This window comes from Austrofundulus limnaeus, unplaced genomic scaffold (assembly GCF_001266775.1).
Source record: "Austrofundulus limnaeus strain Quisiro unplaced genomic scaffold, Austrofundulus_limnaeus-1.0 Scaffold78, whole genome shotgun sequence".
Lineage (NCBI taxonomy): Eukaryota > Metazoa > Chordata > Actinopteri > Cyprinodontiformes > Rivulidae > Austrofundulus > Austrofundulus limnaeus.
Window position 1 is genome coordinate 1,857,713 of NW_013952480.1, and position 14,776 is coordinate 1,872,488.

The 14,776-nt window shown below is 40.5% G+C and overlaps 2 protein-coding genes across 2 annotated transcripts in view; one reads left to right on the forward strand and one right to left on the reverse strand.

Moving 5' to 3' along the window:
* Positions 1-1,093: 1,093 nt before the first annotated feature.
* Positions 1,094-12,089, forward strand: sgce (sarcoglycan, epsilon; the record flags this gene model as incomplete). Its single annotated transcript, XM_014011254.1, is given in 12 exon segments — positions 1,094-1,235; positions 6,275-6,397; positions 7,234-7,391; positions 7,755-7,827; positions 8,639-8,837; positions 9,300-9,462; positions 9,531-9,745; positions 10,166-10,192; positions 10,570-10,758; positions 11,112-11,155; positions 11,591-11,628; positions 11,755-12,089. Coding segments are annotated over 12 exon segments (1,317 nt in total). The 3' UTR covers positions 11,806-12,089.
* Positions 12,090-12,154: 65 nt separating this feature from the next.
* Positions 12,155-14,776, reverse strand: part of casd1 (CAS1 domain containing 1) — a 22,635-nt gene continuing 20,013 nt past the window's right edge. The window contains exons 17-18 of the mRNA XM_014011253.1: positions 14,361-14,453; positions 12,155-14,285 (exon numbers count right to left, since the gene is read on the reverse strand). Coding sequence (XP_013866707.1) covers positions 14,022-14,285; positions 14,361-14,453 — 357 coding nt within the window. The 3' untranslated portion in view covers positions 12,155-14,021. The remainder of the gene's footprint in view (positions 14,286-14,360; positions 14,454-14,776) is intronic.

Genomic DNA, 14,776 nt, shown 5'->3' on the forward strand with positions numbered 1-14,776 from the left:
ATATGGGCACCAGTGACCCACGCAACCCTGAAAAAAAAAGGAAGAAGCGTGCACAGAAAAGGGATGGATGGATGGAAAATGATAAAAATAAAAATTTTAAAAAACTCATAATTATGACTGTTTTTACAATTCAAGAATTCTAATATTCTCACTTAAAAAAATCCTGGAATTCTGAGAAAAAAAGACAAATTTTTGAATTTCAAGTCAGAATTCTGACTTTAAACTTAGAATTCTGACATTTTGACTTCTGACTTTAATAAAAGTCTTTAGTCTTTTTTCACATATCAGAACTCATGAAAAAAAWTTTTTGATATGGCCCAATCCTCATCTGCAAATTTGAACGAACCAGATTAAATGGCATTTCAAGACAGACTGAAAGTCATCAATAAAGGTTACGCTGCACACATCTGAGCCCCCTCCAGCCAGGCTAAAAAGGCAGTGCTTATTTTTGTTGATGGATGTGATACTGCTCTCACAGATGCAAGGATCTTGACAGCAACATTCATATCTAGTCCAAACACAGGTTGTAAGATGTTGCTATGCAACCTAAAAATAATCTTAAAGGGACAGAGGAGAGAAAAGAGCGATGCACAGAAATTGGCATCATATTTATCACTTGCAGGGAAAATAAGAAAAATCACAACCAAGCACAAATGTATCAATCAGGAGGCAAAATCAAAGACTTGTCTTATCTGACAAAAAGGGGAGCATGTAAGGGTCCCAAAGCCCCTTATACAACCAGGAAGCCAGCAGTCCTAAAACATGACCATCTGTCCTCTAAGAAGCCCCTCTGCAGGAGGTTTGGACAGATGGGTGCAGGTTTTTTAAATAAGCCTCTGCCCTCTGACAGCTGCGCACAGGAGGTCAAGCTGTGCCTTCACAAGCCCTGATGTGGATTTTTCCCCCCAAGGCACAGATAACTTAAAGCCTTAAAAGTTATCAAGTGAAAAGAAGAAAAAAAAACTGAAAGATATTCAACTTTTCCTACAGGGGCACCTCAGCCCCCACCCCCACGTACAACACCCTCCTTTGACAACCATCTTTTTCCATCCAGATGTTCAGCCAATCAGGAGGCAGCAAAGAAAGGAAGGAGGCGGAGGAAGGAATGCGGCAGGATGCTCATTATTATAGCTGTCAGTGACGACTGAGGAAAAAACAACACAGTTTTCATGAAAGCTTTACGTGGATAATTAACGCCATGTCCGCTGCATCTGTCGCGGTGTGGCTCGGAACGGGTAAGGTATCGAGTTTCACTCGGAAATGACTCGTTTTCGCGCAGCATCCATACGGTTAGCCACTATAGCGGCTAGCTAGCTGCTACTGTTTTAGCCGCTTTGCTCATTTTTTCCAGCAAACAGCTGAGGAGAAGACGTGGAAAAATGGCGACCAACTGGTCCTTATACGAACCGTGGAAGTGTCTCCACACATAATACTTACATCTTTTAGTTTATACATTTTTTATTAAGTTCATTCAGCTAATATTCTGATTGTTTTCTGTGTTTTTAAGCAGGTGTATTAGTACGCAGCTGCTTAATAGTCCCAATATAAACACATTGGTGCACAGCTACCTTTTATTGTTTTGCATAAATTAATATTTATTAGTTATCTACAACTGTGCAGTAAATCATGTATGTCTGTTTATGTTGATTGTTTAAATTTTACTCTGTCACCTGTCAAGTCAGAACATTTGCTATAACTAAATTACCTTTTTACTATTTGAATGTTGTGTTAAGTAAAACAAATGTTCCCAGCATGCTTTAATCAAACATGATTTGTTTTAATTCTGGGAAAAAAAAGTATTTTGCATCAAATATAAGCAATCAAATCATGCTTTTAGCATGCTGGCTTGAGAAATGTTTAACACTTGTTAAACAAAATACATTCAGAATGATAGATTAATTKTAAAATTGTGGAATTTATATTATTTCTAAGAGCTAAATGCTGTTACATTATTGCACACCTAATAAAAGTATTTTTACACAATTAGACTTGGTAGAAGTAAAACAAAATATACATATTGATCTTTTAAAGTCAAATTAAAGTCAAATTGTATGTACAAAGTAGAAACTTATAATTATAGTTCCATAAATACACAGAAATCCACTGGTTGTTAAGAAAAGCATAATTTACACTAATCACAAAAAGTAAGAAAAAAATGTGTTGTGTGGTAGAATATTTATTGGCTGTAACATTTCTTGGTAGTAAATCTTTTACCGGGCGTCATAGCGTCATCAAAATAAGCTGTTTGGCAGTGAAGATGTGGCCAATTTTTTACGTTCGCAACCCACAAACTCAGCTCTACTGCTCATCCTACAAATGCACGTTCCTTACAAATGTGGCACCGTTTAAAAGGGAAATTAACAGGCTTTGCAACAGTATAAGATTTATTACCACAAAGCATTGTTACAACAAAAAAAAAATCTACCAAACACAAATTTCCTGATTTTTTTAAAGTCAAAACGTATGCATGGAAGATAAAATTATAAGGTTTGCCTACTATAAACTGCTATAACACACTATGAACTTTTGTCCTCCTAATTTACATCACTGTACATAATATCAAAAACAATACTTTGTATTGTTAAGCAGCAGAACATCCTAAATGTCTTTAAAATAAAAACTTGTGCAACAATAAGTCCAATATCATGAATTTGGAAATTTTCTGGTAGATCTGTTGTCTTTTTTGCACTTTATAAGCTGGATAGGATAGATAGGTGTGCATTTGTTAAAATTCTTCTGAAAGACGCTCTTTGTTTCACGACTGCTTCTATTCATTGGTCCAATAGTTTACATTGTGCATGCCTATGGTGCAACACGCAGCGAAATGCATGAGAGAAATGTCCAAATGGAGCAATCCTTGGCCTTGCAACAGAGAAAAGCCTTGTACAAAGATGGTGAGTGGGCTTTGTGCAGCGATGCACTTCACGTGTCTCCTCCCTCCTGTCATAACCCAGTGACACGCTCAGCTGGTTCCCCATTAATACTAGATTTATTGTTTTTAGCTGAATGCTGTCCCTCAGACTGAACCCACTTTCTGTTGCTGCACCAGCAGTTCATTAAATTGAAGTCTCGCCTAAAWCCTGTTCCTGCAAGATGTCAATTTCATCCTAACTGTGTGTAACAGAACAGTAACTCGTTTGTTCCTGCAGCCCTTGTAAAAAAAAACTTGAATAAACCAAAACATTTTCCTAAATGTTTTAGATAAATGAATAGTTTTACCGTATGTTGCTCTGGAGGATGGACTGATCTGGTCGTCTTTTGTCCACCGTTGTCTTTAAAGCCTTCTGCATGTTGCAAYACCAGCTGCTTTCACTTCCATGTTTGAGTTTTGAGTAATGAGTTCAAGCTGGTCACGGGCACCAAACCACAGCCTGAGTCACAAACAGCGGCAATCCTTGTTGTCTGTGCTTTTCCAGCTGAGCGTCAAAGAAGCACATGGGTTCCTCCTGACCTGGAAGACGTGCGTATGAAGCTGATACGACAGAACTAAAGGACACCTCTTTCCTTGTTGATTCCTCGGCTGGTTAAAGATCCCTGTTGGCTGAAGCCATTATTAGGCTAGCTCGTTGCCAGCTGTATTTTCAGGGGACATCACTCAGGTTCAAGGTCAGCTCAGAAATGCATAACACCTAGTTAGCCATTTCCACCACTCCCATGACCTGTTAGTGATCTTATATTAATACTTATAGGTCACCTTTAAAAGAGACGTTTTTGGCCGAGTTTAATTGGAACTAATTGTCAGGATAACTTAGTGGTCTGGAAAGTGTATATTGCTTTTTGTTTTAGGATTGTCTTGTCAGTCATTTGAACCAGAAAAGAAAGGCAGAGGGTTTGTCTGCAGTGAACAGTTTAGCATTAACTTTTAATTGGTGATGTATTGTACACTCGGAGCACTCCGAGGTTTATCATCTCAAGGAAGCTTAGCGGGGAGTCATCCTGTCACAAATAAGCAGATTTAACGCTCTTAACAGGTCCTCTGTGTGACTTAATCACTGATCTTTACTTACACCTGCTCTCTAGTCAGTAGCAGTCACATAGGTGAAACACAGAGTGAATAGACACTGTAAGCTACATCTTTTATTTATTTAGTTGTTTAATGAAACAATAATTGTCCTGGAAGTTTTTTTTTTGATTCATTATTGAAAACCATCACTAGTTTGCTTTGTCTTGTTTCTTTACTTGGCGAAGCTGTTTAAATCTAGCCACTGAGTTGAGTGTAGTAGCCAGAATTTGCCCTTGGAGTGTCTGAAAGTGGTCCATTGTGTTGCTGAAGAGTTGCTGAAGCTCGAAAGGTCATATCACAGGAACCCGAGTGTACCTTCAGACTGAGGTCTTGACTCAGGAACTGGTCGACTGCATCAAAATGAGGTTTTATTTTTAGTCTCAGACTAATCTAGATCCTAATGTCATGGGTGCAGCAGTTGGAGCCAGAGGAGCTACTGTGGATTAGTCGTGCTCAGGTGACTCCTTGAAAAGAGACGTGGTGGAGAGAACCTTAGGTTGTTGAAGCGACACCARATTTAGCGGCTGCTAAATGTTATTGATTGTAACTGTGACGAAGCCCGCGGGGATGTAGCCGAGTCTATCTGTTGCTGCTTGCCGCCCAGTTTAACATACGAATGAGTAAAAAATCAAAAAGAAAAAAATTGTATAGGTCTTCTGGACGGGTTCTTCTCTAATGAAACGTTTCGTCTCTCCTCCAAGAGACTTCTTCAGTCTGAGAGTTTCAGGCAAAATTCAGGCTTTTAAGCACTGCCGCCATGTGACTGATACTCACATCACATGGCTATCGTTGACACCTAATTAACACCTATTGCTAACAGGGGGTGGAGTGATACTGGCAATAGCAGAACTGTAGGAGGGGGACAACTGAAAACGGAGGCCTCCACCTCTGTCTAATGATGGACGGTCTTTCTTCACAAAAATGGCTTCTTTTACTCCTCTCTCAAACCAACGTTCCTCTCTATCAAGAATGAGAACATCCTCATCTCTGAAAGAGTGGCCGCTGGCCTGTAAATGAGTGAAAACTGCAGAGTTCTGGCCGTTAGATGTAGCTCGTCTGTGTTGGGACATTCTTTTGAACAGTGGCTGCTTTGTTTCCTCGATGTATAACTGGTCGCAGTCCTCCTGGCACTGTGATGTGAGTATCAGTCACATGGAGGCAGGGCTTAAAAGCCTGAATTTTGCCTGAAACTCTCTGACTGAAGAAGTCTCTTGGAGGAGAGACGAAACATTTCATTAGAGAAGAACCCGTCCAGAAGACCTACACAATTTTTTTCTTTTTGAGCTTAACAGTTAGCACTGTAGAGGGTCCTGGGTTCCAACACCAGGTTGGACCTTTTGCATGTTATCTTTGTGTTAGCATYGTTTCCTCCCACAGTCCAAAAACATGCATGTTTAGGCTGCCTTCAGGCCTCYACGGGATTTGCCTGGTTAAATAAAGGTAAAATGCACAAAAAGTAGAGTTACAAGCTACATTTTTAAAGTCACCTGTTTTTAACTTTCTTTTGTCGACAGTTAAAAGACATAAGTTAGATAACTTCCCTTTTCATCCCTTTAAAAATGTAAATTCCTCCTTCAGAATCAGCTCCTTTCACAAAGAAACCTAACAATACAGAAGTAGAAGAGTGCATTATGTAGGAAAATGAAAGTGTTGTTTAGTAATAGCTGGTTTGATGCTACTGAAAGGCTTATTGTAAAATAAAAAGTAAGAATCTGCAGGATTTTGCCAGCAGGAATGAACAAATACACGCGCATAGCTTTCCCAGCTTTCTCCCAACTGCTTAACGTGTCTGGAGTTCTGTGTCTGCAGGCGAGAGCAGATCAAACCTGCTTTTTCTCCTTGGCTTTCACTTCATAGCACATATCCCCTGTTCCGCCGCCACTTCCTCCTACTTTGCTTCTTCCTTGTACACTCAGTCTCACATGGTGATTAAAAATGGAGTCGCCACCCACTGTGGGACAGTGAGAGAGAGGGGGAAAGGCTGGGGGTAAAAAAAAACAAATGTGTTGCTCAAAACACTGCAGGGTTAAAAGACATAAAATGAGTGTAAACATGTGTGAAAGGACAGCGTTTTTGATCGTTCCTTGCACTAATAAAGACTAAATGTTTGTGTTAGAAATGTAACAGAGCTAAGAGGAGGAAAGAAAGCTCCGCCCAGTTTGCTCGACTTCTTAATGCTGCTTTTTAAATACTTTTCTTCAGTAGATACATTTATGAAATCTTCAGTTATGAGGAACTCAGCTGCGTAAATCTTTCAAATCTGTGTTTCAGTTGTCACCATCTTGTCGAGGTCCCATGCAGACCGTAACGTCTACCCATCAGCAGGAGTGCTGTTCGTCCACGTTCTGGAGAGGGAGCACTTCAAAGGAGAGTTTCCACCTTATCCCAAATCAGGTACAACCACACGCACACGACAAAGAAAAACAACACGCACGGATAGATTTCACTCACGAACAATCAGTATCAGACGGGAGATCAAACGTGGGTTCAGAGTAAATAAACGTGATAGATGAGGAAGAATGATAGTTTGTGGAATTTTTTTTTACAGAGTAAACAAAACAAAAAGACATCTTCTGGTGCAACATAGCGATTATGTTGAATATCCCCGATTTGAGGTTGGAGCAGTCCTGATACCCTTCTGAGCCGACTAGATCACTCTTAACACACCACACGCTGCAGGAATATCTCCTAAAATTATCTTTAGAGCCATCATGATAATTGGAGCATCCTTATATTATGGTGAGTGGGGACGGATGAAGAACCCGTGTGAGCGTGGTCCTCGTAGTGCTCTCCACAAAAACACACTGAGCTTTAATCAAACCGGGCACTGCTCAGAGCCAGGCAGGGGTCTAAGTAGTGCAAAGAGGTCTCTAATTCAATGCCACAGGTATCACACAGACCACTGTTATGGAGTCCCATTGCCATTTTGTGGCAGTGGAGCATCCTTAAGAATGTTGGAAGTGTAAAATCAGGCCAAAAATTAGCCTGATTATCTTGCCGTGTGAATCCATCATAAGATTTTTATATTTGATCATCTTTTTTTATCCCCCAAACACCCGTTCATTTGTCAAGTTAGATGTCTGCGGTCCGATTCCACTAGGAAAACATACTTTGCTGGCGTAGGCATCCTGTCTGCAGTTTCAATAATAGAACTAAATATGTGTCATTAAATGAAGTCTGACCTGCAACAAATCACTGCAGTTATTCTTAACGAGCTACTGTCTCTACAGGCGATGCCAGRGACGATCCAATCACTTTCAACACCAACCTGAGGGGCTACCCCGACCGGCCAGGCTGGCTGCGCTACATCCAGAGGACCCCTCACAGCGATGGCGTGCTCTACGGTTCTCCTACTGCAGAGCACGTTGGCAAAGCTACGATCATAGAGGTTAGACTGGCCGGACCGGTTATTATCAGCAAAGTTCAGAAGGAAACTTTGTTTTGTGCTGAAACGTTGAGTAAAAGAAAAACATCTGTGTTAGAGAATCTCTTTCTTTCACTCTTGAGTTTTCAGCCCTGAACTCTGTTACGTATTTTATACTTTCAAAGCAGCCTCGTAAGCTACAGCTTAAAGCATTTTTTTTTCACCCCATAAAAAGGTTTAACGTGTTGAGCGGGACTCACGTGCTTCTATATGGTGCCACAGCTGGGTACAGAACTTGCTATGTGTATGCAGTCCAGCCTTGTCTGCAGGACTACTGCCATGTAAGCTGCACTGATCTGAGCTTAAACTTTCACCCCTGTGTTGCAGATTACTGCCTATAACAGACGCACGTTTGAGACGGCACGGCACAACCTGGTCATAAACATCATGGCCACAGAAGGTAAGCAGGGAAGTGGGCAGCAAATCTTCGCAAACTCTCAGCAGTACCAAAATATGGATCAACAACTGGATTAAGTCTTTAGTTTAAGTAAACATTGATAAATCAGTTGTTATGTTGCATCATTAATGCAGACTTTTTTTTTCTATTAGTAGCCAGTTACTCCATTTATCCCAACAGTTACACAGCACATCTGTGCCTGTGGCTTGTTGACCATTGTACTTGCATTACGATGGGAGTCGAGTGAAGGCTCAGCAGCTGTTTACAGATGTTTGTTTGACATCACTTATTTTTTTGCCATCTGGACCAAAAGAGTACAAAACAAACAAACAAACAAACAAACAAACAAAAAAAGCTATCAGCAGATGCAGCAAGGCCTTCTGGGTGGACAGAAATCTGTCTACAAAGCACTGCGTTCGCTGCATCCTTTGAAGGACCCAGCCTATCCGGTCAACGTGGACCGGGTTCTCTGTTGACATGGAAAACCGCAAGAACGTGTCTGTGAATTTGGACGGTCTAACCGTAKGCAATGAAGATTGTAAAATAGATTGAAATGAGCAAAATTAAATTATTAATAAAAAAGGAGGATGCATTTATGGGCCGCAATTGGAGGAACCTTGACAGATGCATTGCTGATGTAATCAAACTTCAAATTCGGCCTTCGAAGGATGCAGCCCCTGAACTTGGACACAGCCTGTGCTTTTTGTCCCTTAGATTTTTATGCACAAATGTACACCTCACCCTTCTTACTCTTACTTTAACCCCTTTTAAGTAAATACAGAACATATTTGATCCTCACTTCGTCTTTTTGCAGAGTTTCCGCTGCCTTACCAAGCCGAGTTTTACATCAAAAACATGAATGTGGAGGAGATGTTGGCCAGCGAGGTGCTGGGGGACTTCCTCGGGGCTGTGAAAAACGTGTGGCAGCCGGAAAGGCTCAACGCCATCAACATCACCTCAGCTCTGGACCGCGGGGGCCGGGTGCCTCTGCCTATCAACAATCTAAAAGAAGGGTAAGGAGATACTTTATCCTTGATAGAAACTTACATTTTATTACCTTTTTTCCCTCTTGATTCCTCATCTGTTTGAGCTTCTTTTTGTGTTTCAAAAGCCACATTAATATTGGGATTTACTCTTTTGAAGAAAGTGTCCCTGAGCAGTTTCTTCACCTATCTACATCAAACGAACTGCGTATATTTCCAGGCCTCTCTCTGTTGACATCTTATCTAATTGGGGCCTTGGGGATCTTCAGTTCACTCGGAACAAGATGAAAACGTTTGTCCGTCTGTTCTCGGCTTATTTAGTTTGGAGGGGCGGCCCACATGACCCGCGTCAAAGATTCACATGAATGTTTCAGTGGATAAAAGCTTAAAGGAGAAACCTCAGAGGCGCAGCGACTGTTACATAAACACACAAGATGAGTCTCCGTCCTCCTCCTCCTTCATCTCGTCCCTCCCTCCCTCTCTCTTCCGCAGTGTTTATGTGATGGTCGGTGCTGACGTTCCTTTCTCGTCGTGCCTGCGGGAGGTGGAGAACCCGCATAACCAGCTGCGCTGCAGTCAGGAGATGGAGCCCGTCATCAGCTGCGACAAGAAGTTCAGAGCTCAGTTTCACATCGACTGGTGTAAAATCTCCCTGGTGAGCATTCTCCAACTCTGGACTTTTGTATCAGCTGCAAACATTCTGACTTTTCCCTCTTCCTGTAGGTTGACATTAACAAAGTAGTCCCGGTCTACATCACTCGTCCCGACCCGGGTACAGGGATACTGCCTGATTTCGGGGAATACAACCCTCCATCTGAGTCTCTGAAGAGCCGGGATTACTTCTCCGACTTCCTCATCACGCTGGCCGTTCCTTCGGCTGTGGCGCTCGTCCTCTTCTTCATCCTCGGCTACACTATGTGCTGCAGACGGGAAGGGGTGTAAGTGTGCCTGATCCCGTTTCTCTCTGCACTAATATCGCACCCAACGGCCTAATTAACCAGCAATCGCGCCACTTTAAGAATATGGAAATGAAACGAGACGCAACAGCAGAGAGCCACATTAGCAGCCGGCTAATCAGATTAGAGTTGAACGGCAGCTCGTCATTACCATCCATCCAGTAGTGTGTTTCATTTATATTCAGTTCTCCATCTATATATGTCYCAGTCTTTTGTTTTCTGTTTTGTGATCATTTATCCACATTCTTACATTATTTACAGGCTGGGAGAGAAAAACCTTCCCTTTTACCGTTCCACTCCATCTCCAACCTGACTTTACGCGACGATTCATTCACTTGTGTGTAGATGTTGCTTTAAATATTAATATTAGTATTTAATTCATTCATTTTGTTTTGCTTCTAGGGCAAAAAGAAACATGCAAACACCAGCGTAAGTGTTTTATCTCTCCTGTGTTTTATTTATTTATTTATTTATTTATTTATTTCGTTCTGGGTCTGTTTCTGTTCCCTCTCTTTTGTCTTTTATGTTGTCATGATGGTTGTTTCCTATCCATTCATAAACTCATGTGTGTTGACATTCATTCATTCATTCATTCATTGGGCTGCTGCTGATATATTCAATGACATACAGGGATAAATAACTCTCTATATCAACACATTTGGATGACTAACTCCCTAAATGAAACAGATAAAGCGAGCGACAGCAACAGATTAGGACGTTATGTTTTACAACCTGCATGAGATCAGTTAGCCTCTGCTAGTGGGGGATGCTACAATACCAATCCACCCTTTCTTCCGCCCCTCCAGCATCCAGCTGGTTCATCACAGCGCCATCCAGAAGTCCACCAAGGAGCTGCGGAGCATGTCCAAGAACCGCGAGATCTCCTGGCCTCTCTCCACCCTGCCCGTCTTCAACCCAGTCAGCGGGGAGGTGGTGCCGCCCATCCACCCAGACAACTACGAGACCACCAGCATGCCTCTTATGCAGACACAGGCGTGAGTGAAAGATTTATTAATTTATTTATTTTCAGCCAAAACAAGATACTGCAAGACTTCTAATAAGCTTCAGAACTGTTGGCACTTTGATAAATGCACTGTCCTAGCTTGTTTTCTGCTTTGGTTTGAAAAATTTGTTGAGAAATTTTCAACCTTTGATGACTTCTAAATCCTGAATGGATGAGCCGATTAAAAAAAAACAACCTCTTTTGGAGTCAGTGCATAAAAAGTGAAAAGAGGAAAAACAGCTGTAAAAGAACTCTAAAAATATTATCACAGTGCCTAAAGAACTGATAATTATTTAACAAAAGTGCTTGTGTGTTTATGTTCTTACAATAAGTTCACTGTTTCAGGAATCTGCAAAACCAAATAACAATACCACAACAGAGGCCATCAGGTTAGTGCTTTCTTTTTTTTAAATTTAGTTTAAGAGTTTACGTGCCAGTAGATGTAAAAAAACAGCAAACCATGCATGGCAGAATCTGCATGCAGCTGCATGTTTTTCTTCTTTTTAACCTACTTATAATTTGCCTCTGAATAGCATGTCTGCAGGTTGACATATTAACCAGGTTTACAACATTCTGCTAGCCTAATTACACAATAGGATATCATTAGTTAAATAAAAGCATGTTAAAATCTTGGTTTTGCTGATGTAAACTTCCAGACTTAGGAGTTGATAATTTGAAAAGATTTGCTTTGAAAGAATTCAGACTGCTCTTATTTTGCTTTAGCTTTAAAATGTTAAATCTGTGTGTGATCGCCCCCTCATGGCCAAAGTAATTAGCTGCATGATGCGCTAACAGACTGCTTTTTCTGTTCAACGCTAACAAAGGAGATAATTATGTTATGTCGACATTTCGACGGCTGGAGGTAGGTGCAGCAGTTTGTTCGTGTTGATTAAAATAAGTCTTTTGTCATATATAATCTTTTTTTTACACAGAGCATTAAAATGAAGTTGTAGCCATTTATTTTGTCTTTTCCCCACATTTACTGCAGGTAAATGGTATTCCTGAGGAAAGGAAGGTGGCTGAAGCTCTCAATTTATGACCAGAAGCATCAGGCACCACTTTCCAACATCTGTGTTTTCTAACATTTGTGCCAATCTGCATGTCTCACCAGTAAGGTTTTATCATTCATGCACTTAAACCTTTATTAGTGAGAGTACGAGAGAACAAGAGTGTAGCTGATTATTATACTTTTTAAATATTTGTGTATGTTTAAAAAAAGAAAAAAGCCTATTTTTACTTGCTTTGCACAAAGGACCTAAAGAGAAAGAGAGTGTCATGTTTTATGTAATGTGCCATATGAGAAATAAAATCTTTTAAAAACTATTTAACTGTCTTTTTTAATAACAATAACAATCAGTTTCTTGGAAATAAATAACAAAAAGCCAAAATCATTCTTTGGAAGTATCTTTAACCATGTACAACATAATAAAGGCTTTTATAAATATGAATACAGATCCACAGACGTCACAAAAAATACATGTAAAATATTACAAGAGACCCAGAACGTGGGTATATGTTGCTTTTACACATCCAAATAGATCAAATAAGGCCTGGAAAACTGCCCAATTTACTGTTTAGTTGTTGATCAGAAATGGATGAGAAAACAAGACAGTAAACTTTATACATCTAAGGTAAAACAGTAACATGGAAGTACATCTATACAGTGAAGTTCTGACTGGCGTCTGCAAACAAAATGTCACTGTAACAGAAAAACAACAAAAAAGAGTGGTAATTTTTAAATAAATGATTTACACCACAATGTTTTACTACCCAAATGGTAGGGTCATCAGCAACACAGTTTTAATATATATTTTTATTGTTTTGTATCCGCAAAAACTACCATGACAAATCTGGTTTACACAATAAAAATGTGCCAAACAAAGTTGTGTTAAACACTGTATTCCACCTTAGAGATGAAAAAGGAAATTAAAAATGCAGGCGTCAAAATAAAAGTGCTCTCTCTTGAATGTCTTGACTAGTAAGTTACATTGTCCGCTCATCTAAAAAAACAAAATCTCCTTTATTTTACAACAATATATCCTCTCAGGTCCTTCAGTGCAAGTTTGAAACTCTGARGTGGTGCTAATCAAAGCACCTAAACATGGAGAGATTCAGCTCAGCCACCTCCGACGAAGACGCGCTGTACCTATAAGCATCTGAGGGCGGGAAAATAAGAAAGGCGCTCATGAACAGAACCACCTCTCGTACCCACAGAGTCAAATWTCACAGGCAGGAGGAAGGATATTTAGCTGTTACTCCTATATTATGTGCAACGTGGAGTAAAATAAGAGGCATGTTTGAACTGAAATGTAAAGGACGTAACAGAAACATTGCTGTACAAAATAAATTTTCCATTCTATCATACAAATATATATATTTATATATATTTACATAAGTACAACGAAGTGTGCTGCTAACGAGAGAGACGGCTCAAAGWTCAAAAGGCTCAACCTCATCTAGGAGACGCTGGGATGGGTACAAAAACAAACTATGCGATACTTCGTCACTCACAGCAGTTACGGACGCAAAGTACAAAACAAAGCCAAGAACTGTATAAAATATAATATTAATTTAAATCATTAAATACTATACATGTCGTGCCTTTTCAGAGCAACAGCAGGTAAACACAGAGCCTTTCTGTGAGGTGGGTGTAAAATTACTCAAAAAAAGGAGGGTTGAAAGTTCAACATTTTATCCATTGCACTTTWAATTACGTTAGMCTATGATTTTTTTTTTCTCAGCCAAATGTTGCATAACTAAATARCTAACAGCTTGAATATACTGTATGTTAATAGTGATACAAAGCAGTACGATTTAATGTTTGTTGTAAAGAGCTAAAGGTGCTAGTTATAGCCGTTCAGCTGCTAAGGTTATGTGGACGGAGATCCCGGTCACAGAGGAGCGACGCCAGGAACAACGGCTACTGCAGAAGGGCTGTTGGGCTAAAAAMTAGTGATGCTTGAAAACTCACTGCAAACGTGATGTCCTGAAATGAGAGAAACTCTTTAGAGACGTCTAACTGTACACCCAGATAATGTAAACATTTCAGTGGTTTTATCTTGTCCTGTTTTGAACAGATCAACCTCTTGTTTCAGGTTTTTTTTTTTTTCAGTTTATGTAGGTTGCAGCAGTCAAAAAGTAAAAGACCCAACAWCTACAGATTTTCTTCACCACCACCAGAGTTTTTGTCCATTCGAAGGCCAAAAACAGGCATTTTAGATTCTAACCCCCCCATCCTCCATCACAAGGTGTCTTTCAAGTGCCAGGCTGGTTCCCCTTGCTCCACAGCAACACAAGCAGACTGAAGACRGCCACGGCCCCCAGTCGCCTCAGCAGCGCCATGCTGTCTTTGGGGATGACCACCTGGGCCAGGTCGTTGGTGATGAGGGAAACTTCYTGCGCTACGCAGACGAAGATGAAGGTGCTCACCAGGATGTTGAGCGAAGGGTTTCCCGGGATGAGGACCAAAATGCCCTTGGTGTCGGCCGCGAGCCAGATGTGGTACTGGCAAATGAACAGCTGGGGGAGACAAAGGGAGGCGTGTTTCAGAGCYTCTCAAGAGATTAAATAAATTCTGCTGGCAGACCAACGTACCTCCAAGGAGATCTTTCCAAACCAGGAAAAGAATGAGCTATAAATAGAGCGGATGTAGCCGGGAATGTTTCTGATTAGAATAAAGGCCAGAATCTGTCAACACACGCAAAGAAAAAAGACATTTTCCAAAAGTCAAAACAGGAAAACCAGGTAATTAAAATTCATATCATTAAGTTATTAACTGAGCTAATTTAACAAGGGTGGAGTTGTTTTTAACAATTATTTACTCATGGAGAAGCCGACTCCTTTAGTGTGACACTAAAAAAAAACCCACCCTGATGTATAATAAAAGCTTATGTGTACATTTCCTGCTCACTGGTGTCGGGGTCACCTCGAGTCAAATTATCAAGGAACTGTCTTGGACTCTCAGTCCTCTGATGGGCCTTCGAATGGACAAAAACTCAGTTCCACTTAGA